The sequence below is a fragment of the Lampetra planeri genome, chromosome 6 (genome assembly GCF_965212315.1).
Source record: "Lampetra planeri chromosome 6, kcLamPlan1.2.h2, whole genome shotgun sequence".
Lineage (NCBI taxonomy): Eukaryota > Metazoa > Chordata > Hyperoartia > Petromyzontiformes > Petromyzontidae > Lampetra > Lampetra planeri.
The window spans coordinates 14,754,664-14,776,472 of record NC_136112.1 but is presented as its reverse complement, the minus strand read 5'-3'; the positions used below and the strand labels follow the sequence as shown (position 1 = coordinate 14,776,472).

Genomic DNA, 21,809 nt, shown 5'->3' with positions numbered 1-21,809 from the left:
GCAGCGGGGGGCGCCAAATGATGCGATGTGAAACTAGGGTGTGTCGTAAAACGAGGTGTCGCAGCAAAGCTGTCGCGAGCTGGGGAGGGGGATGGGGGATGGGGGCCTCTTCCTCGCCGGGATCGTCGCCTAAGCCGGAATTCAAGGGGGTGAGTTGAAATTGGGGGGTGAGTTGAAATTAAAGGGGGTGAGTTGAAATTGGGGGGGGGGGTGAGTTGTAATTCAAGGGGGTGAATTTAAATTGAGGGAGTGAGCCAGAATTCAAGGCGGTGAGTTGAAATTGGTGGGGAGGGTGAGCCGGAAATTAAGGGGGTGGCTTGAAATGCAAGGGGGTGAGTTGAATTTGGGGGGGTGAGTTGAAATTCAAGGGGGTGAGTTGAAATTGGTGGGGAGGGTGAGCCGGAAATTAAGGGGGTGGCTTGAAATGCAAGGGGGTGAGTTGAATTTGGGGGGGTGAGTTGAAATTCAAGGGGGTGAGTTGAAATTGGGGGGGGGGGGGGTGATCAAGATTCAAGGGGGTGAGCCGAAATTCAAAGGGGTGAGTTGAAATGCAAGGGGGTGAGTTGAAATTGGGGGAGTGAGCCGGAATTCAAGGCGGTGAGTTGAAATTCAAGGGGGTGAGTTGAAATTGAGGGGGACCGGAATTCAAGGGGGTGAGCCGGAATGCATAGTTAAGACGGAATTCGGACGTAAGTCAGAATTCTGGGTGCGCCATCATTTGGGGGTAAGCCGGAATTTGGGGATACATCGGAATTTGAGAGTGAGCCGGATATCGGGGGTAAGCCGGAATTGGCGGGTAAGCCGGAATTCGGGGGTTAGTAGGAATTGCGGGGTAAGCTGGATTTCTGTCTCTGTGTTATCTCTCTCTGCTTATGTGTCTGTCTATGTGTCTCCGTGTCTGTGTTTTGTCTCTCTCTCAAATTTAGCAATCTTTGGAAGAACGTAATCAACCAGGTAGGGTGTTGACTGTTATGTTAGCCGACTCTCTGTGTTGTATTGCAATATATTTCTAAGTTTACTTGGTTTGTTTTCTCTTTCATTCGTACATGATGATGATTGCTTGTGTTGCAATCGAAACGTCGTATGCTATTATTTAATTTATTTTTCTTTCTACGTGACTTTACCAAAATAATCAAAGAGTAATTCCTGCAGTCACGAAAGCTCCAAATCACATTTTTCTGCACCGTTCCCTGCTGCCTGCTACGTATTCCTTCTGCCTATAACATCGATTACTTATGGTGGTCACCAACCAGGCACTATCCATGCTCAAAATCTGATGAGACTGGTTGCATCCCGGGTGATTTGGTCATAGGGAGACGACAATTGAAGGTGAACCGGAAATGAAGTGGTACAAAGTGGAGGTTGGAGTATTTTTTAAAAGCTGAACAACATAACGAATTCAAAGCTTTATTAGTTTCCATCATACACAAGTTCATCACAAGCACAAAACAAACATAGGAGCCAATTCATATAAACATGAAAGTAACAATAACATCCAAAATGCTGCCAATGTATAATAGCGTGCAAAGAAGCATAAATTAATGCATGTTTAGAAGGAATGGAGGGCATCGGTTACTGACACAATTTAAACTGTTAAAAGTGTGTTTGGACAGGACACGTTGCTACAAGGGATGATGGCCGTTGGTCAAGAAAAATGACGGAGTGGCAGCTAAGGAACGGAACGCATCTGACCTGACGGCACTGGAAATACCCTTTTAGTTATGCATTGCTCTTCTAGGAACACGACAAGCCACAGACGTTTGCCATTTCGTTGAGATATCAATTTGTGGCCGGGTCGCTTCTGAAAAATAGCAATATGTCTCAGTGGGCCTTAGCTGGTAAAATTAAAAGTAAATGGCACTGGTGCATGGCAGTAAACCAGCACCATGGAGGCAAGGCTGGTGGATGAATACAATAAAAAGTGGATTTATATATTTTAGTTACCTCCTATAACTTCCGGTGTCACACCACCAGACTGCCCGCGTTTGACGAGCGCCCACGAATCGACGAGAAAACCGCCGTCGAGCAAGTCAGCACCAGTGGGACGTCACATCACGAGGACCTGCTTTTCCGAAGCGAATGGTTTTGCCGCCGCTTCCAGTGCTGCTCGGAAATCCCGGAACGGAACCTCAGCACACGCCGGGGCGGTCAGCTTCCCCGAGCGAGCCAGGCTGCACAGCTCGGTCAGCATTCGCTTGTAAGCCGAGCCATCTGACCACACGCATAAGCATCATCACCACCCGCCTCTTAACCTTTTCCCGTTTCGAGACGTCTGCAAGTTTGCAGGGTGGGTGTCCCGTTCACCACTGAATCTCGGTATGCGCAAGCGGTTAGCATTAATTTTATTTAGAGAGGCGTAGCGCTGCTGTTATTAAAGACATTGTACTCGCCGCAGAGAACCAAAGTGACACGGTCACCGTGCTCTATGATAGCTGGCACCAAACTCTGCCACACGCCCTCCCGCATGGCCTTTTACTTCCGTTCCGATGACGTTCGTGTACGTCATCAGTTTTTCTTGCAATTTCAAACACATACGTCATCGAAATGGGAAGGGTTAATATTGCACATACCATTCAATCACAGCATATGCTCAAAACAGCGTTGGCAGATATTTTTTTTTTGGTGGGGGGTGCTCTAATGGTCTTCATGGAAATAACAGGATTTACTAATAAAACAAATATATCAGAGCACAGCACCCCTGAATTTATTCCGGTATTTCTCGCACACACTGCGCTGTCTCTTTAAAACACAATCTATCATTGCTATGCTCAGATTTTTATTGTACGTATGTTGAACCACTTTCACACTGTACATAGCCAACCGTGCTAATTTGGTTAGCATGCTCGATTCACAACTGGAAGAGGTTGGGGGTTGACTCCAGCAATCAATCATCCAGGGTCTATCGAGAAACTACTTTATGAGACGTTAGCAATGGTCGTCTCTAGGAATGGAATGGTTCCCCACCATGGGGATCATGGAATTTACACCACCGACTCAGCAGTGTCAGTGAAAAACAACACTGACCCAGTGCATGCAAAGCACAGTATGAGTTCCCACGATGGCTTGTGGTCTAAACGTATTCAATGTTGCTCTGCGTGTCTGGACACAAACGTAACTCGAGACTGATATAAAACATTAACTAAATTTGATCAATAGTCTATGGTGACTCTTCTATTTGACTCCATTTTACGACGAGCTTTTTATGGTTTTGCAAGTTTAAAGAAATTATTTAACTATGAGAAAACTAGTGGCAGGAGAATCTCCATCCATAGAGGAGATAAAGACCAGCAATAGGTTACAGCCCCTCCTGGGTAAAGGCCTTCCTACGTAGTGCCGGTTATGGGGGTTGTTTCACCCTACTTAACCACGCTGGTCAGTGCAGGTTGATAAAAGAGCATGCCCATGACTGGTTCAAACATCACTTGCCACTGGTATTAGCCGTGGTAAGAAATTTAACTCGGGTTGTTGGATTTTATAGCAGTGTGTGGGACCATACTGTCCACAGCAGACATAGCACCCAAAACTCCCAATGATGAATGTGCAAAGTACCACTGCCTGTTCTTGTGGTTGGGAATTTCACACACAAACACACAATGTTCATGGTCAACGGTGACTACCAAGCGAGATAGAACTGTGACAACATGCCCAGCCTCACCGCCACCCAAGGATTAAAGTGGCTTGTGTGTCAACTTTTGGCACGCGTACGGTAATAACGCGACGCCACCCTCGGATCACCTTCCTCTCATTCGCCTCACCATGAGAATGATGCCTCTTCCATCGAGTCACCGAGAACCCCACAATCTTGATGTCATTGAAGATGAGCGCGCTCTGTAGACCAAAACAACAAAAGAAAACGGGAGTTACAGAGGAACTTCTTCTATCTGCAGTGAGGTCAGAGGAAGCCCCTTCAGAGTTACTCAACAGGAGTTGTCATCCTCTTTGCAAATTCAATCCCTCATATCCTTGATAATGTGAAGAGCTAAGATGTATTTGCCAGTCAGCTCCTCTTATTTGTGAAAATTCACAAAAGGCTACGTACGTATATTGAACTTCTTTCGCACCATACGTAGCCAACCATTCTAATCGGAGCTGCGGAGTAATATGTAATACAAATTCTAGATTTGAAGCTTTCGTGACTGCAAGGATTCATATTCTTAGGTTTTTTCGGTAAAGTCACGTAGGTAAAACATTAAAATTAATAAAAGTAAAATAAAATAAAAATCACGACGTTTATTAATTGTAATGTTTTACCTACGTGACTTTACCGAAAAAACCTAAGAATATGTAATACAAAATCGGAGGTAATATGTAGAAGTGGTGCGGTTTCGTGTAGCGGTGTGGTAGTGTAATATTCTCTACACCCCATGTGGTCTTGAGTGAGGGTGTGCTGTAGGAAAGCACGATTCTAGTTATCAGTGGTGGGGTGGTATGGTCAGAAACATGTTTTGTTGTAATACGAAGTTGAATATACAGTTGGTTAGCCTGTGATGTATAGGAATGTAGTTCATGCAATTTGCTATGTACAGGTATCCCTCAATTTACGAAAAGGATGCGTTCTTTTAAAAACGCACGTAAAACGAATGTTCGCCAATCACAATAGCTTTTCCCATTCATTTCATACAAAAAATTAGGGATGTGTTTTGGACAGTCATTCATTCCTACTCGACTCCCAACCTAAAACCATACACCATGTCACTTTTCACGAACCAAAAAGAATAATAAAGAACTTCTTCTTCTTCCTAGCGTTGTTCCCGCTGTGGCGCAGGGTCCGCTTTTCGGCATTGTCTTCTCCATTTGGCTCGGTCCAGGGCATCTTCAGGGGATGCGTTGACCGTCTTCATGTCTTCCTTTATTCGGTCCATCCATCGCTTCTTCGGACGCCTGCGTGGACGGCGGCCCTCTGGCTCAATACGCAAGGCAGTCTTGGCCACTGATGACTCTTCACTTCGCATCACGTGGCCGTACCACCGAAGCCTTGCCTCAAGCATCTTGTCCGCAATGGGGGCCACACCAAGTCGCTTCCGAACGTCTTCGTTCCTGACACAATCCCATCGAGTGAGCCCGAGGCTCCATCTGAGCATCCTCATCTCCATGGTGTGGAGAGCTTGTTCGTGTACAGTTGTGGCTGGCCAGCACTCGGATCCATAGAGTGCCACCGGTCGGACGATGGTCTTGTATATTTTTCCCTTCAGCCTATCCGGAATTTTCCGATCACAGAGGACTCCGGTGACTTGCCTCCATTTCATCCACGCCGCATTGACTCGTGACCTCACATCAGTCGTGATGCTACCATCTGAGCTGATGGTGGAGCCCAGGTACTTAAAGTCCGTCACTTTCTTCAGATCTTCTCCGTCAACACTGATGGTGCCGTCGGTTTGGGGGCCACACTCCATATACTCCGTCTTTTTGATGTTGAACCTCATCCCGTTTTCGTCCAAACGTTCCTTCCACAGGCGCGTTTGTCTTTCCACTTCTCCTCTCTCTTCATCTGAGAGGAGGACGTCATCCGCGTAGAGAATTGACCATGGAAGGGGCGTGTGCAGGTCGGCAGTGATCGTGTCCATGCACATGATAAACAGGAGTGGTGACAGGGCCGATCCTTGGTGCACTCCAACGCTGATGGGAAATGGCGGTGATATGCCCACTGCACACCTGACTGCACTGGTGACGTTCTTGTATAGGAGTTGCACCCAATGCACGTAGGTTTGAGGGACTCCATGGGATCGAAGCGAGTGCCAGATGAGGTCGTGGGGGACCCTGTCAAATGCCTTTTCAAGGTCGAGGAACGACACGTGCACAGCTTGGTTCTTCTCTCTGTGCCTCTCCAGCAGGAGCCTCGCCGCGAATATGGCGTCCGTAGTGCCACATCCTTTGATGAAGCCGCATTGGTTGGGTGATAGGGTGATGATGTTTCTAATCCTCGTGTCCAAAACTCGCTCAAAGATCTTCATCGCATGACACAGGAGCCGGATTGGCCTGTAATTCGAGCATTCTGCCACGTCCCCTTTACCCTTCCAAATTGGAACCGTCGTGCTGGTCGACCAGGCTTCTGGGACCTCACTGGTGCTCGTGATGGTGTTGAAGAGCTGGGTAAGGAGGGCAGCACCCTGCCTGCCAAGGATCTTCCAGGCCTCAGCAGGGATATCGTCCGGGCCAGTCGCTTTCCCATTCTTCATTCTCCTGATAGCTTGTTCCACTTCGGTGATGGTGATAGGTGAAACCGGACCGAGGACGTGTTCAGCGCTAATAATCGGTGGGTGGGGAAATTCCTGGTTGCAGATTCCAGAGAAGTAGTCGCTCCAGCGTTGAAGGATGGCGGGCGGGTCTCTGAGAGCGCTGTGATTCTCATCCTTTATGCATTTGACCTGACCAATATCCTGAGTCGAACGATGGCGTGCCTCTGCCAGTCGATAGATCTTATTGGCACCTTCTGGGGTGTCCAGTTCGACATACAGTTGGTCGTATTGAGCTAATTTCACCGCTGCAACTACTCGCTTCGCTGCCGATTTGCAGTTTCTGTATTGTTGGTAATCCAGATCTGCGAGCGTTTGGCGCCACTTCTTGAAAGCTAGCTTCTTCTCTTTCACTGCTAGCTGAACTTCTTCGTTCCACCACCATATTTGCTTGTCAATGAAGTGTTTTCCCGGCTTAGTTAGCCCCAGTGCTAATAAAGAACATAAATATTAAAACGGTGGAACAATAATGAATTTCAAACTAAAAATAATTAACCTCTTCAGGCAACTTGCCAAAAGATCTGCATGCTGGAATGGCTGGAAAGGTGATGTGGAGGTGTTACTGTTACACTGAGGGGATACCGTGACCCCAGGGTGCTTCTTGTGTAGATGACGTCATAGTGCATGCCGTGTGAAATTTCGTTCCTGCGGATATTCGATTTCGTTGATCAACAAGTGTTTGTAATTTGTCAATTGAGTTAACGCGAAATTTCGTAAACCGAACGTTCGTAAATCGAGGGGATACCTGTACTTTATACTGGTAGGAACCTCCTGGTTACACCAGCCCACAGGGGATTATTGTATCCGTCCGTCCGTCCATCGTGCAGGGAGGGGCTGGGTGGGGAGGGAGGGGCTGGGTGGGGAGGGTGGGGCTGGGTGGGGAGGGGAGGGTGGGGAGGGGCTGGGTGGGGAGGGTGGGGAGGGTGGGGCTGGGTGGGGAGGGGCTGGTCACCCCGTGGTGCCCTTATAAAACTCAACGTTTAACCTACTCACGCCGGCTTGTGCCCGCCCTCACAGTCGGGCATATTTGCGGAATACACCACGCCGCCGTTGACCCTGGCCATTGACCGAGCAACCCAACGTTCCTACCAGCTCCCTCCGCAGGAATGTGTTAAACTAACACGGTTTAGTGTTAGGTCGAGCAGGACAGCGACACAGGGTTACTGTGGCATTACTACTGCTTTCGCGATAGGCCCGGCCACCTAGCCCACGGCGCTGTACCCTTCTCCTGCACGCTACTTGCGGCCTGGGGCCCCAGCTCTCAATCATCGCAGGCACCACTGGGAGATTGACGAGGACAGACGAAGAGCGCGCACGCAACCAACACCGCCAGGACCATCATTGCATATCGATGGTGCAAGGAAATGAGACAGAAATGTAACCACGTCAGCAGTGGCAATATTATCGGGAGTCTAGGGGGTTGATGCCCTCGTAAATAATCATTATTTTCCAGGAAAGTGATGTTGATTTGGACTTTTTCAGGAGGGTCCTGTATTCGCTTTTATTTTTAAGATGTTTTCTGTCAATTGATAAGTGTTTATACAAGTGGGAGGAAACTGGAGCACCCAGAGAAAAAACACACGTGGACGAGGGGGCGACACCCGTATCTCCATACTGATGGACGTGTTGTAATGCCTTCTACTGAACGCAAACATCATGTTTGCGTTCCACCAATCCTCGCCTACTAGTGTTGGATTACAGGCATGCATAGCCATCACCGCCAAGCTATTATGAACGCTAATGATCTACCAATGTGCCCCCTCCCCCCCCATTGAGAGGTAGTTACTTGGGATGGCTGGGAAGGCATTCAAGTTAACTACTATTTGAACTATTTTGATTTTACCACTGAGCTATATAGCTCTTATTCGGAAGCGATTTGGCCACAAATGATAGCTCAACGAAGTGGCTTATCATGTGGACGTTTATAGCAGCCAAATAGTCTAAAACGCGTGTTTCTAAAGTTCAACAAGTCATCATTGCCAGTGTGCAGCCGATGCCACCACACCTTGTCATTCGCTTTCATGATGTATTCTTACACGCATAATCGGAGGAATGACACGTCATCCACACGGAGATACGTTTTGCCGCTTGCTTCGCTGAGATTGTCATTCGATTCCTTGATAAAATGATTCAGCGATCACGTCAAAATTGACGAGTAATTCTACCGATAAAGGTCAAGAGGTCATCATCATAGCCAGTGCCGCTGATGCCACCACACCTCGCCATTACTACCTTCCTTCTGCTAGACCTCTCAGCTTTTATACAGTCAACACCTGATCTACATGGTGTGCTCTCACGTATGTATGTTGAACTTCTTTCGCACTAAGTAGCCAGCCGTGCTATTCAGAGGTGCGCATCTCATGTAATCTTACATAGAGGGTGCATATGGGTGCCATCCTCATGTTAGGTGGTACTGTAGGTATTCCCCATTGATTGTGTCCGTCAACTGCCACTGAGTTAGTCTACTAGGACTTGGCCAAGTTGCATGCAAGAATGCTGCTGGTGATACGCGAGGGCGGTGCTCTTGCCGTGGGGATGATGACGGGCTGCATCGACATTCCGCCGTAGGTCACCATAGTTCCGTGCCGCCTGTGGGTTCAAATAGCACAGTTGGGGGGTCGAATATATGTCTACCGATCAGACTTAGGTTGGGTTTACGCACGGTTAGTGAACGGCACGTGCCTTACGTTACGTAAAACAAGTTTGCACCACTGCAGTAGGGCTTCGAAACATGTTGGGATCCCGTGGTAGACCACGTGGTGTCTATATCCTCTCTAGCCTGGGCCTAGTTTAGGCCTACGCTCGGCCCAAACTGAAACACACATGACGTCACTTTCATTTCAAGGTCCCCCGCAGAGATTATAAACACATTTTACGTAAATGTTATGAAGCTGCAACAACACAGAAACACATTTATTTAAGAGCAATACGTCAAATTATCACGATGAATTATAATACAAATATAGGTCACACAAATGTTTTAACAGTTTGACTCATTAAAAATATAAACATTGCCGATAAATTGACTAGGCCCAGGCCTCAAACACCTTCTATTCCCCTCCAACAAACTTCCAATGAACTCACAAGTTTGACATTGACAACGTCCAAGGAATTATTTTATTTCCTTGTGTCCTCAACTTGTTATGATCATACAGCCATGGAAATTCCCTCTTTTCTGCTATTAATCTCTCACCGCATTCCACGAGCAACATTTAATCTATGACGGCTGATTGAAATTTGCCAAAGTTGCCCCCTTTGTACCACTCCAACCCTGACTGGCTGCCGCTTCATGTAGCAATCAGTAAAATTCGAGTGAATGAACTTTGCTACGCATCAACATTGACGACGATTCCTATTATATTTAGAACAATCCTTCAACATCTTTTCAGAAGAGTAATTCTAATTCTTAACATTACGTGCTGGCTTAGCATTCACGAACGTATAAGCTGATTGGAATGACAGAACTGATGCAAATGCTTTCATTGGACGCAAAGAAAGGTCTGAATGTAAAAACGTTCACAGCTATTGTAAAAAAAAAGTGAACTCGCTCTGAGCCACCTGCACTCACTCGAGGTTGCGAAGGAGTTCCGTGGAACTCTTTCCTCCCACGCAGTTCAATGCCAGTCGTGGCTTGCAAAGCTTCTGCTCGGAAACAAAAATCAGCATGAGTGTCTTGTAAAGTGAATACAACCGACGATTAACACAATTGCGTATGTTTACGAGCAGGGCACACGAGTGGGAGCATAGTGCAGTACAAGGGATTTGTTGTCTGCACTCCTGCCTCTGCTGCCCATGTTGCCGTGTCAGTCTACACGCATAACACCTGTGTTTATGCATGCGTGGGGAGGCCCTCATCCAGCAGCAGATTGACAAAGAGGGATGTAGCAGCTCAAAAAGAAGGCCCACCACCATCTTCTGAATGCAACTATGGAAGAGCATTAAACGCTGGTCCAACAGTAATAATACAAACAAAAATGAAACACATCTACTTGCTATGCGCCACGGTGGCGAGATGTTAACTACTTTGCCTGGTATTCAGGAGGTTGTGAGTTCTATCCCGACCCTGATCCCTGTATATTTGAAGTATGCACGTTTTCCCCGTGGTCGTGTAGAATTTTCTCTGGGTCCTCCGGTTTTTCCCTCCACATTTACAATCAACATGCTTTTAAAGTATTTGATATAAATGTCCACGTGATAAGCCGCTTTGTTGAGCTATAATTTGTAGCCAGGTGAAAAAGAGCTGTATAGCTCAATGGGCATTACCCGGTAAAATAAAAAAATTGTTAAGTTTAGTTTATGCAGGAAGGCCCATGCGTGTGACCCAGAGCTGTGGACTGGTGGACAGTGCAGATTTATGAAACTTCCCAACCTGCTGGGTCGTAAGGTGGCCAGGCGATGAAAGTACAGCAAGTATATTCATTAACCCATCTGCACACACCTATGAGTATTATTCCCTTGTGTGCATTGATTTTCTCAGCTTCCACAGGTGAAGGACTGTTGTTATTTCTTTTGCTGGGATGGTGGGAAAGCACACTATTCATCTGTGCAAACTGCATTAACAAAAGCACTTGGCCCCGCCAGCTGCGTCTACATTTTATCCTAGACCATAGCCGAGTTCGAAGAAAAACTGGTGAAGCCGCTTAATGTAAACGTTTGTAAATGTTTCGAGTGACTGTTTGAATGTTTCATGACTGCCTCAGCCAGTTTGTTAACACTTGATCATATTCTACGTACATTTCTCCATTACCTCAACTTGTCTAATGTAGTCACTTCCTCTCGTAAAGTTTTATAAATAAAATTAATAGTATTTTTATTTATAGTGCAAGGTTACCTTTTATCTTTGCCTCATGCATGTTGTAATATCTTGATTTATCGTCAAATTTAGTCTACGTTCGATACATTTAAATGCTTTAAAGTAAGTGTGCTCCTCAGCTGTTCCTGATGTGAACCAGGCCGCCCTTGCGAGAGAGGCGATGCTGCTTCATGTGTCTCCATGGGTTCATTTAATCTCCAGGTTAAATAAAGGATACCAAATTCCACATTCCAAAAAACATATTCGGTGATGCTGTATTGGCGTTTATCCACGACCGCAAATAATAATAAAAAATTTAAATCACATTTGTCAATAAAACTGTGGTCTAAAAAGGAAAAATATATAATAGTCACCATTTCGGGCAATAGCCCTTCTTAATAGCAAACAGAGAGGCCGGAGAAGGTGAATCAGCATTGGAGACCACTTTTTTGTCTCAATTCTCATCAGGCCCCATGGTGTAAAGTACAGTCTCCAAACCTTCACCATTATATCTCTCTGGACTCTATAATGTTGTGCTATGAATAAGGGTCGTTGCCCGAAACATTGACTATTATAGATTTTTTCCATTTGAAGGCCACGGTGTTATTGGCGAACGTTTTGAACCAAACAACAGCACCTTCAGCACCTCCCTGACGTCTGGCCTTCGAAGCTCCACCTCACTGAACACAAAGTCTCCGCCCAGGGCCTTCAGCTTTGCCACCAGCTTGGGCAGCTCCGGCCTGAAACAACAAACGCAGCACACAGATTTCGGTCAAAATTGGACTTTCAAATAACTTCGGGAGGGGGGGACACGTTAACACGTGCCTCAGCGTTGTCCAACGATAATAAGAAAGATAGCTATGGCTCACCCTTACGACGCTTGTGCGAAATCTGTGCCTGCTCTCTTCTCACTAGCACAGTGATGCCGGGTCGGAGTTCCAAAGCAGCAACAGTGGAGTTCGATTGCTCACGGCGATGGATAAATATATTGTTCCCGGGCCATTTAGAAGTGGCAGGCCTAATGTGGCCACGAGCTGTGTGACATGAAGTCACGGGCTATATCAAACCAGCAGGCCACAGGTTCCCCAGCCCTGGGTGACATGAGTTCAAATCTTGGTTATAGGTTGACTCAATCCATCATCCCACACCTTCGATTAGCACGGTTGGCTACATACGGAGCGAAAGAGGTCAACATACAGTGAGGGAAAAAAGTATTTGATCCCCTGCTGATTTTGTACGTTTGCCCACTGACAAAGAAATTATCAGTCTATAATTTTATTGGTAGGTTTATTTGAACAGTGAGAGGCAAAATAACAACAACAAAATCCAGAAAAACGCATGTCAAAAATGTTATAAATTGATTTGCATTGTAATGAGGGAAATAAGTATTTGACCCCTCTACAAAACATGACTTAGTACTTGGTGGCAAAACCCTTGTTGGCAATCACAGAGGTCAGACGTTTCTTGTAGTTGGCCACCAGGTTTGCACACATCTCAGGAGGGATTTTGTCCCACTCCTCTTTGCAGATCTTCTCCAACTCATTAAGGTTTCGAGGCTGACATTTGGCAACTCGAACCTTCAGCTCCCTCCACAGATTTTCTATGGCATTAAGGTCTGGAGACTGGCTAGGCCACTCCAGGACCTTAATGTGTTTCTTCTTGAGCCACTCCTTTGTACATACACGCATACACCGAATGTAAAAACCAGTCTAGAGTTTCTTTGGTTGTGAAGCAATGCTGCTAAAATTATACACTCCCAGAAGGCCATGTGGCTGATGGGATGCGTAAGAAATAATACAAATATTTTACGTGGAGAGAAGGAAATGTGAATATGTTTTCATGATAACAACAATAAAATTAATAAAAACTTTAATATGAATAATATTGGTCATGAGAGTCTAACATCTTAAGGTGAAAATGTATTGTGTGAGTATATATTGTTATTTTTAACCACGGACCGTTTCATGCCAAGTACGAATAGATTTCGGTCGACGATTAAGACGGGCCTAAAACACTGCTGTAATGGTGGGCGGACAGTGCCAACATTGCACTGTGTGCGGAGGACACGGGTGTGCGTGGGCACCTGTCTCGGATGATGTTGATGCTCACGAGCCCCAGGGACGCCGCGATCTGGATGACGGCCTGGCCCACTGCGCTGTTCGCTCCGTTCTGTATGACCGTGTCACCTGCGTGGAGTGCCAGATCGACAAGCAGTCAAAACCAAGCAGGAGGATTTCTTCACAACTCCGTCTGTCTTCCTGATGATGCTGGTTGTAATTGCTGACGAAACGGCGTACTCAAATTGTAAATGTTGTGGGTTTACTCTCCAACACACAAGCGGTGTGCTGAACTGGTAACTAATTGGCACGTTTTGTTTACGTGGCAAACCTTACTAATTAGCTGTGTCGGGTGGTGGCGGGTTAAATGGCACATTCATATTTAGGCGATCCACCCCAAAAAACCTTTATGAATAATATTGGTCACGAAAGCATACGTGTTCAACTAACGACAAACTAAATGCACTGCAGTGCCAAACACGAATACGGTCCACAAATAGAATCCCTTGAATCGTGATGATTCGTCGAATCGTAGAAGGGGCGGGGAGAGGTGGGGGTTAAAATCCTTGCAATCACGAGCGGGCGCGCGTGGCTTGTGTGGCCAAAGTATGGCAGACATGGCAGTGCCGGCCTTGCCTGGGCTCAGCATCGTAAAGTCGTGGAGCATGCGGTAGGCGCTCGCCGGGTTCATGCCGATGGTGGCGGCGCTCAGCAGGGGCAGCTCGGGCGGCACGCGCAGGAGGGCAGCCTCCGGGCACACGGCCCTCGTCCTCCATGTGCCTTTGACGAGCGTCACCGCCACGGACGCACGGACAGGACGGAAAAGCCAGTGGCACCCACTTGTCGATCAAATAAACCCTCGACGTTCTGACGACCATGATGGCGGCACTTCAGCATTGGGTTTTTGCCATTTGTATGTATGTTGAACTTCTTTCACACCGTACGTAGCCGGCCGTACTAATTGGATGTGCGCAAAATCCACACGACCACAGGGAGAACATGCAAACTCCAAATATACAAGCGTCGGGGTCGGGATCGAACCCACGATTTAACTACCATGTGAGGGAGTGAACATCGCGCCACCTTGCCCCCCAAATGTTATCCCGATTGTGGTATTGTTGTCGTGCCATGAGACAAAGAATCCATTCATAACTCTCGCAGAGCACTGCGCCAATTTGTGTTAGAGAACGGCCTGTGGAAGTGGATACCACAGAACTACCTGAGATGCGATAAAATGACCTCCGATCCACACAGTAGGGGAAAATACTTGCCACCCACCCTGCCACTGATATATTTGTATGGTTATAACAGGACAAATTGTGGACCTACTGGCACCAGCAGACAACAGGATTTTGCAGATGGATCTACTCTAAATGTTACATGAAAACTAATTAATTTACCATGAGGGACATGTATTTGCCAGATATGTACGGCTCTTTGTCGAGCCACTGCTGGATGAGGGTTTCCCCACAGCATGTTGGCTGGCTTGTGAGGGATACATAAATATGGGGGCATAGAAATACAGCACGATAGATTATGCTGCACTTCTCTCTTTTGCCCACCACGTAGCCCCACATCAGCCTATAACAAGCTGTCATGCATGGGTGGTCATGCAGTTAAGCACTATCCAGGCTCAACCTTCTTAGCTTTAGGGATCCGACATCGGGCACAATATGGGTTATTTGGTAACAGGCGGCACTAAAAACTGAGCTTAAACAACGAATGGAGTGAATGTTCCCTGTTGAATTTCATCACGCGTACCACTAACAAACCAGTTCAATTTTCCCTCGTATTTATTATGAGCATGGCCGTGTCTGTTATTTCATTGGTGCCGTAAATCGTGCGGTGAAATGACGCCCAGTCGACTCGTACTCACCGAAGCCAGAGTCAGATGGCAGGACCCAGTCGCCCAGTTTTAGGGTCGTGACCTTTGACCCAACTTCCTCCACCTGCCCCACACCCTCATTCCCCCCCACTGCAGGCAGGGGCGGCTGTACCACGTATTTACCTGTCCGATACAAACGCACCACAACAAGCCTTTCTTAAACTTACTGAAACACACAGTAAAACTCATGGCTAGAGTGACATCAACCACAGTGAAAGATTACTCATCTGATTATCAAGTTAATTTCCAATTGTGTGTCAATTCATTGATGGACGAAGGCCTGCTAACACCATGTTAGTCGTCAGGTTGTTTGACCATACTTCACCACACTGGTCATGGCCAGGAATCAAATGCAAGTCACTGAGATTATGGTGTAGTGCGCTAACCACTGTGCCACTGCTCCATCCCACGAATGAATAGATAACTGATTTAAAATCGTTAAAAGAAAAATCAGATGTCATTTTATACTTTTGTAATATAGCTCTCAGAGACACCGTCTTATCTTCTGTATATTTATTATGAATAAAGTCAACTGACAACTCAACGAGTAACTGCGAGTGACACTGGCGAGTGACTCTGTACACTGGGGTAGTTAGACAACTGTATTCAGAGACAACATAGCTTCTAGTCTCAAGACAACTCGCAGACGATGGAGACGACCCGTTTCCAGCTCTTGCCGGCACTTAAGCCTCGCCCAGTCCGGCCACGCCCCTATTTTCGAATCATCCACGCCGCACCTGCTCTTGTCAATCACCGCCATAATTACACTTCCCCCGCCATTGGATCCCGTGCTGCCCCTCACGTGACCCTGTCAACGTTTGTCTCATCAATCACCATTAGCACGTCCATTAGTAACCATGGTCCCGGGGAACTATACTGTCCCACTATCGCTCCGCACTGTCTTTACACTTTTAAGCAAAGTGTAAAAAAATTCATATACAGATAAATGGCGCACCAAACATCCAGCTGATTGATGCCTTTGCAGAGTGCTCGACTCTTTGTGTGTTAAAATTGTTATCGAGTTGACCTATCGTGTTGCTCAAATGTGAAGGGAAAAACTGGAGGACCCAGAGAAGAATCCACACGACCACGCGCAGAACATGCAAACTCCTAATATACATGCATCGTCAGGGTCAGGATCAAATCCACAAACCCACGACAAGTCTGCGCTTTGCTCCTGGAAGTCACGTTTTGCGTAACGCGGGACTTTGTCGACTGCTCTAGCAGCAGCAGCCGCCGCCGCTGCCGCTGCTCACCCTGCACCATGTTGATGTCGCCCGGGTTGATGGGAGCCGCGAGCATCCGAACCCGTACCTCTCCCTCGCCGACCGGGGGCAGCGTCCGCTCCTCTAACCTGGCACAAGCGAACACAGCGGGCAGCGTGAGGACAGGACGTGTAGGGTGGCCAGGTGATGCACGGGCGACTCATAAGGGGAATGTCGGAGCACTGCTGAGACCCTGGGTATGAATCTGGAGATTTAGCTGCCCGCGGTGGCGAGATGTTAACTCCCTCGCCTGGTATGCACGAGGTTGTGGGTTCGATCTCGATCCTGACACCTGTATACTTGGAGTTTGCGTGTTCTCTCTCAATGTGGTCATATGGATTTTTTTCCGGTTTCCTTAGGTTTTCCCCCCCATATTTAATAAATATTTGCTTAAGAGTATTCGGCTCCTATACATTTCCACATGATAAGCCACTTCATTGGGCTATCATTTGTGGCCAGGTCACTTCTGAAAAAGAGCTATATAGCTCAGTGGGCCTTACCTGATCAAATAAAAACCGTATCGTTTAGTTATCTACCGCTGGATCAAACAAATAGCCAAGATCTATCCACTACCGAATTAAGGTCCCCCCAAAGCCATTGGAATTGCTCACGGTCTCGCGATGCAACAAACCATCGAGCTCCTACACACAAGCCAATGTCACAGCTCAATCGAACGGTGGCTGTCCTCTCAAGCGGCGATGACACGCAACGAGACGGACCGAGAGTCAATCTGAAGGGCCATACCGGAGCACGTGCTGTGGCTCCCCGTGAGTGGCGTAGACCAGGCAGGAGGCCGTGCAGGCCCCACGGGGGTGGCCGCTCGGACAGAGCGGCCCCGGGGCACGAGGGGCAGCCTGCCTCACCCATAGGCGGATGGCTCCACCTAGCAAGGGTGCCAACACACGCACGTGGGTTACACGCACATACAGTCTAGGTCATTTACATGGTCATTTTAAGTGGGCAGCAGATGGCAGCGCAGCACAATCCGTAATTGTGCTGTACTTAAGTACAGCAGTCCATTACAAGAAACACATTCCTGCGGAGGGAGCTGGTAGGAACGTTGGGTTGCTCGGTCAATGGCCAGGGTCAACGGCGGCGTGGTGTATTCCGCAAATATGGCCGACTGTGAGGGCGGGCACAAGCCGGTGTGAGTAGGTTAAACGTTGAGTTTTATAAGGGCACCATGGAGTGATCAGCCCCTCCCCACCCAGCCCCACCCCTCCCACCCCCCACCCAGCCTCCCCACCCAGCCCCTCCCCACCATCCTCTCCCCACCCAGCCCCTCCCCACCCTCCCCTCTCCACCCAGCCCCACCCCTCCCATTTTTGGATGCACGACGGACGGACACAATAATCCCCTGTGGGCTGGTGAAACCAGGTGGTTCCGACCAGTATAACTACCGTGGTAGTGTATTGTTGTTTGTGTGTAAAACTTATTTCGCACCATACATAGCGAACCGCGCAAATCGGAGCTGCAGAGGAAGGACAACAAACTAAACACAAAAATATATTCGAAAGAAATTAGTTCCCAATGGAGTACAGTGTATACTGTATAGTAGTGTAGTGTATAGTAGTGTAGTGTATAATAGTGTAGTATTTCGCAGTGTAGTATGTAGCAGTGTCGTGTATAGTGTACTGGATAGTAGTGGTGTGTTTAAGTTTGTATGTTGAACTTCTTTCTCACTGTACGTAGCCAACCGTGTTAATCGTGAAGTATGGTCAAATCACCTCCAGTAGTAGATTGACAATAGACATGTAAACGGAACAACTATGTTGGGGGAGCAGTGGTTCGGTGGTTTGCACACTGCTCTGTGAACGTGGGGGTTATTTGACCACTGCTTGTCAATGTGGGCTGGAGAACACGGGGAGCATAGACATCGCATTGTACTATAGTACAACAAGTGTATTGTTTCTGCACTCCCCTCTGCTGTTCACCACATAGACCCGCAAGCCTAGACCACCTAAGTTGGCATTGGTTGGGTCACCTGTCTAATCAATATGCATGCTCAAGCATACTTGGGCGTATGGAATTCCAAAACATTTGGACGCATTCCAGGCAGTGCTGCCAACGATGCAATTGTGTTGCTAGTTCAGAAACTTTTTGAGTTTTCTTAGCAATAAAAAAAGAAAGTGTTCTCACGACAAATCTAGTAACGTTTACTGTGTGAACAACCGTGATAAAGAAGTCCAATTGTCAACACCACCAAGCTCCATGGGCACATAGCCCCGTAGGTCCACTGCACATTTCGTCATTTGTTTCCACTTTCCTCTGTCTTGTGCCAATATGGTCAAAGTAGTGCGCATCTTTCTGGCAATAATCTCGAATGTCAAGCCGTTCTCTGTTAGGTCTCCCTGTATTTCCGGTTCCTTCCATTTAATGCATTGAGGTGGTCTCACCTGTACAATAAATATGCAGGCACAAATCTGCCTGGGCTTCTGGGATTGTAAACATCATAATGACGACGATTCATTGTGGGGGCCACGTGGGGGCGCTGTTGTGGGTGGCGGAAGTCGCGGGTCACCCTCACGCGCAGCTCCGGATATTTTGATTTACACCGAAGTCATCCTTGAGTTATATACGCGATGTGAAAGAGATACACAGAATCAGAATGTACATTTTACACTGGAGGAATCCGATGAGCTGTAAAGCTCTTTTATCACATGTCCAGTAGAGGCTCCACCTTGTAACTGACATATCGGTGAGCCGTGTGTAACGCGTGGCACACGGGTAAGGCACATGAAGCAAGCTGGTGCAATGGATGGAGCGGTGGCGCAGTGGTGAGCGCACTTCGCAATGAATCCGGTCACCAAGATTTCGGTTTGCACCAGGGCCAACATCTGTGGCGAGTGATACGTATCAGTCCCTTATCAGTGCCCTACCTTATTACAGACCAATTCAAACCTTATTGGTCACCCCGTACCCTTATCAATCTCAACGTTCATCCTACAAAGTCCCATCACACGGGAGAAACACAAATAGACAAAACGTTTGTTGCCCGGATTGAAACGGGTTGGACTTCGTATGAACCTGAAAACTCAATTTCCCTGTACAAGAACACGAGTAAACCCCAAAAAAACCTGTATTATGGATAGACCGTATGGGTTGACAGGTATGGTGATATCCGAACCCGCATTCACTAACCCGCACCGACCGACCGCCCAACCCATGCACTGCAAGAACAACCACGAACCACCAACCCCTGTCCGCACTCAGCACCACTGTGGACACATGCAACTCACGGAGCGCCATGCGGAACACGCGTGTTGCCACGAGGGAGCGTTCGCGCACTACAACTCCACCCACATTCGTCACATACGGGGTGCGTTCATGAACTGCAACGCGCGAGGTTGGAGCGGTGTTGTCACCATAATGGCATCATAAATACATGAAAACGATTATTAAAATGTAAATTTGTAACGAGCCGCCCGGCAAAAGTTATTCTCTGACTCTCGTAGATAGAGAACGACTCAGAGGCAGAATGGGAATATTTATTTATTCCTGGAGGAATCCCGATGAGCTATAAAGCTCGTTATTCCCAGATTTCCAGTAGGGTCACGGGTTCAAAACGTAACAACAATACAAAAACACGACAGTAGTGCAAAGTATATCAAAGGTAAACAAATCACCTTCAAAATATGCAAATAAAACTTTGTTTTACTTAGTAGGTAAAACCCACTGAGCTATTAGCTTATGTAAGAGTAATGTATTTATACATTTCAACCACAAAGAGTTATAATCAGTTAGACTCCTCTTGAAAAAAAACCTTTTAGAAACTGAGGCAGATACTCAAGAAACTTAAAGGGAACACCAAGGAACGGAAACACTAACATTTTATTCTTACACAGGAAGTCTACTTTTCTTGGTTCTTTCGGTAAAGTCACGTAAAAGGGAAGTAATAAAATAATAAAAATAAAACATAATAAAATAATTCTCACGACGTTTCGGCCACAACGCAAGCAACCGTCTTCAGGTGAAAACCAGGTCTGTCGAGGCGACAGCGAAAGAACCAAGAAGATGAATCCCTGCAGTCACGAAAGCTTTAAATAGGAAGTCTACTTTCAGATTATATTTTTATTATCATTCTAGGATAGTGATAGCACGAAACCAGACGGGAGGATTAGGTCGTGATTCAGCGGTGAAGTTCACTGTTGAGGAATTGGTTGAGGTGGGAAGTAGGGGGGGGGGGGTAGAGGGAGATGAGGGAGGGCATTAGAGGGATGAGGAATCGGAGAGGAACGAACATGAGAAAGAAGGGGCGTCAAATGGATAGGAAAGAGAGCAAAACGGAAAGAGGATAGCGAGGGCAAGCGACGAGCAGTGGGATGCAGGGTTAGTGAGAGGCAAGAGAGATTGAGACGAGAAAGGGACAGATGGGGGTCAGAAGAGCGATGGTGAGAGGGAGAAACGGGGAGATTATGTGGGCGCCGAGATGTTAACTCCCTCGCCCAGTATACAGGAGGTCGTTGGGTTCGATCCTGACCATGACGCCTGTATATTTGGAGTTTGCGTCCAGGGGCGGTTTCTTCATTAGGGAGATTGGGCGACGCACCACCAAAGTGTGAAAGGGACTTTTTCAATCACATTCACAATCTCATTCAACCACAGAGTTATGCTAGCCGTCACTGTGCCTCTGGATATAGTCCAATCAGCGTCATGTCACGTTCTGTGGAGTAGCGCCTCTTTTTGGGCGATTTCACTCTGGCTGAGAATCGCCCAGAGTGTTCCCATAGACTTACATTCAAAGATGTTTATTTTTCGAACTGCAGGCACTGCAATGCATTCTCTATGAGTTCCGGGAGGGCTCGCACTAACGTGCTTACGTCATCATACGTATCCTTAACTTGTGCAGCGATTGGTGGGAACAAACATCGCTGTCGGACGGAACCCTTGTATGTCCAAAACTGTTACTTTTCAGGAAACTAAAGAAAACCTGTTTTTTCCCCAAAATAATTTCCAAGCTCTTTTAATGCTTTTCATTGGTTAAATATTTGTAAAAAATATGGAGATATAAAATATGGATTCTGCCTGATACATTGTTGCTGTCGGGATGGAAACCTTGTATCTCCATATTTATATTATAATAAATACATTTATTTTATAACTAAAATAAATGTATTTATTTTGTCAGGTCTGCGACACAATCTTGGTCCACACCAAAGAAAGGTTCTCCTTTACCGACCACCTTGTAAGTGCCACGCTGCTACAAGGAGAGATGTTTCAACAGCATGGCCATACATTCCCTGTTGAGGCTCTGAACATCACTGTCAGGGCATACCCTATGTTAAATAAGGCGAAGCTGAAGACTGAACTCTCTCATTTATGAGAGTCCAGAATTCAAGGGCTGCTGTGGTGCACTGGCGCTGTACCAGGTTTTGCTGAAGTACATGCCTCCAGGATACTTTTTCAGAGACTGTTGCTCTGTTGAACATCCTCATAACCACTCCCATGACAACTGCTGAAGCTGAGAGGTGTTTCTCAACCTTAAAGAGAATCAAGACATTCCTGAGAAATGTAATGGGACAGGAACGTCTGAATGCACTGGCTATGCTTTCCATGGAGAGGGAACTAGTCAGGAAC

At 47.0% G+C, this 21,809-nt stretch overlaps 1 protein-coding gene across 1 annotated transcript; it reads right to left on the bottom strand.

The window, feature by feature from the left end:
- Positions 1–1,393: 1,393 nt before the first annotated feature.
- Positions 1,394–19,521, bottom strand: LOC144719592 (enoyl-[acyl-carrier-protein] reductase, mitochondrial-like). Its single transcript, XM_078595669.1, has 11 exons — positions 19,472–19,521; positions 16,977–17,115; positions 16,224–16,321; positions 14,959–15,090; positions 13,719–13,862; positions 13,109–13,211; positions 11,663–11,765; positions 9,802–9,875; positions 8,762–8,822; positions 3,756–3,828; positions 1,394–2,211 (listed from the first exon to the last, which is right to left on the bottom strand). Exons 1-11 carry the CDS (start codon positions 19,479–19,481, stop codon positions 2,048–2,050), a joined length of 1,101 nt encoding a protein of 366 aa, XP_078451795.1. The 5' UTR covers positions 19,482–19,521; the 3' UTR covers positions 1,394–2,047.
- Between the last annotated feature and the right edge of the window lie 2,288 nt (positions 19,522–21,809).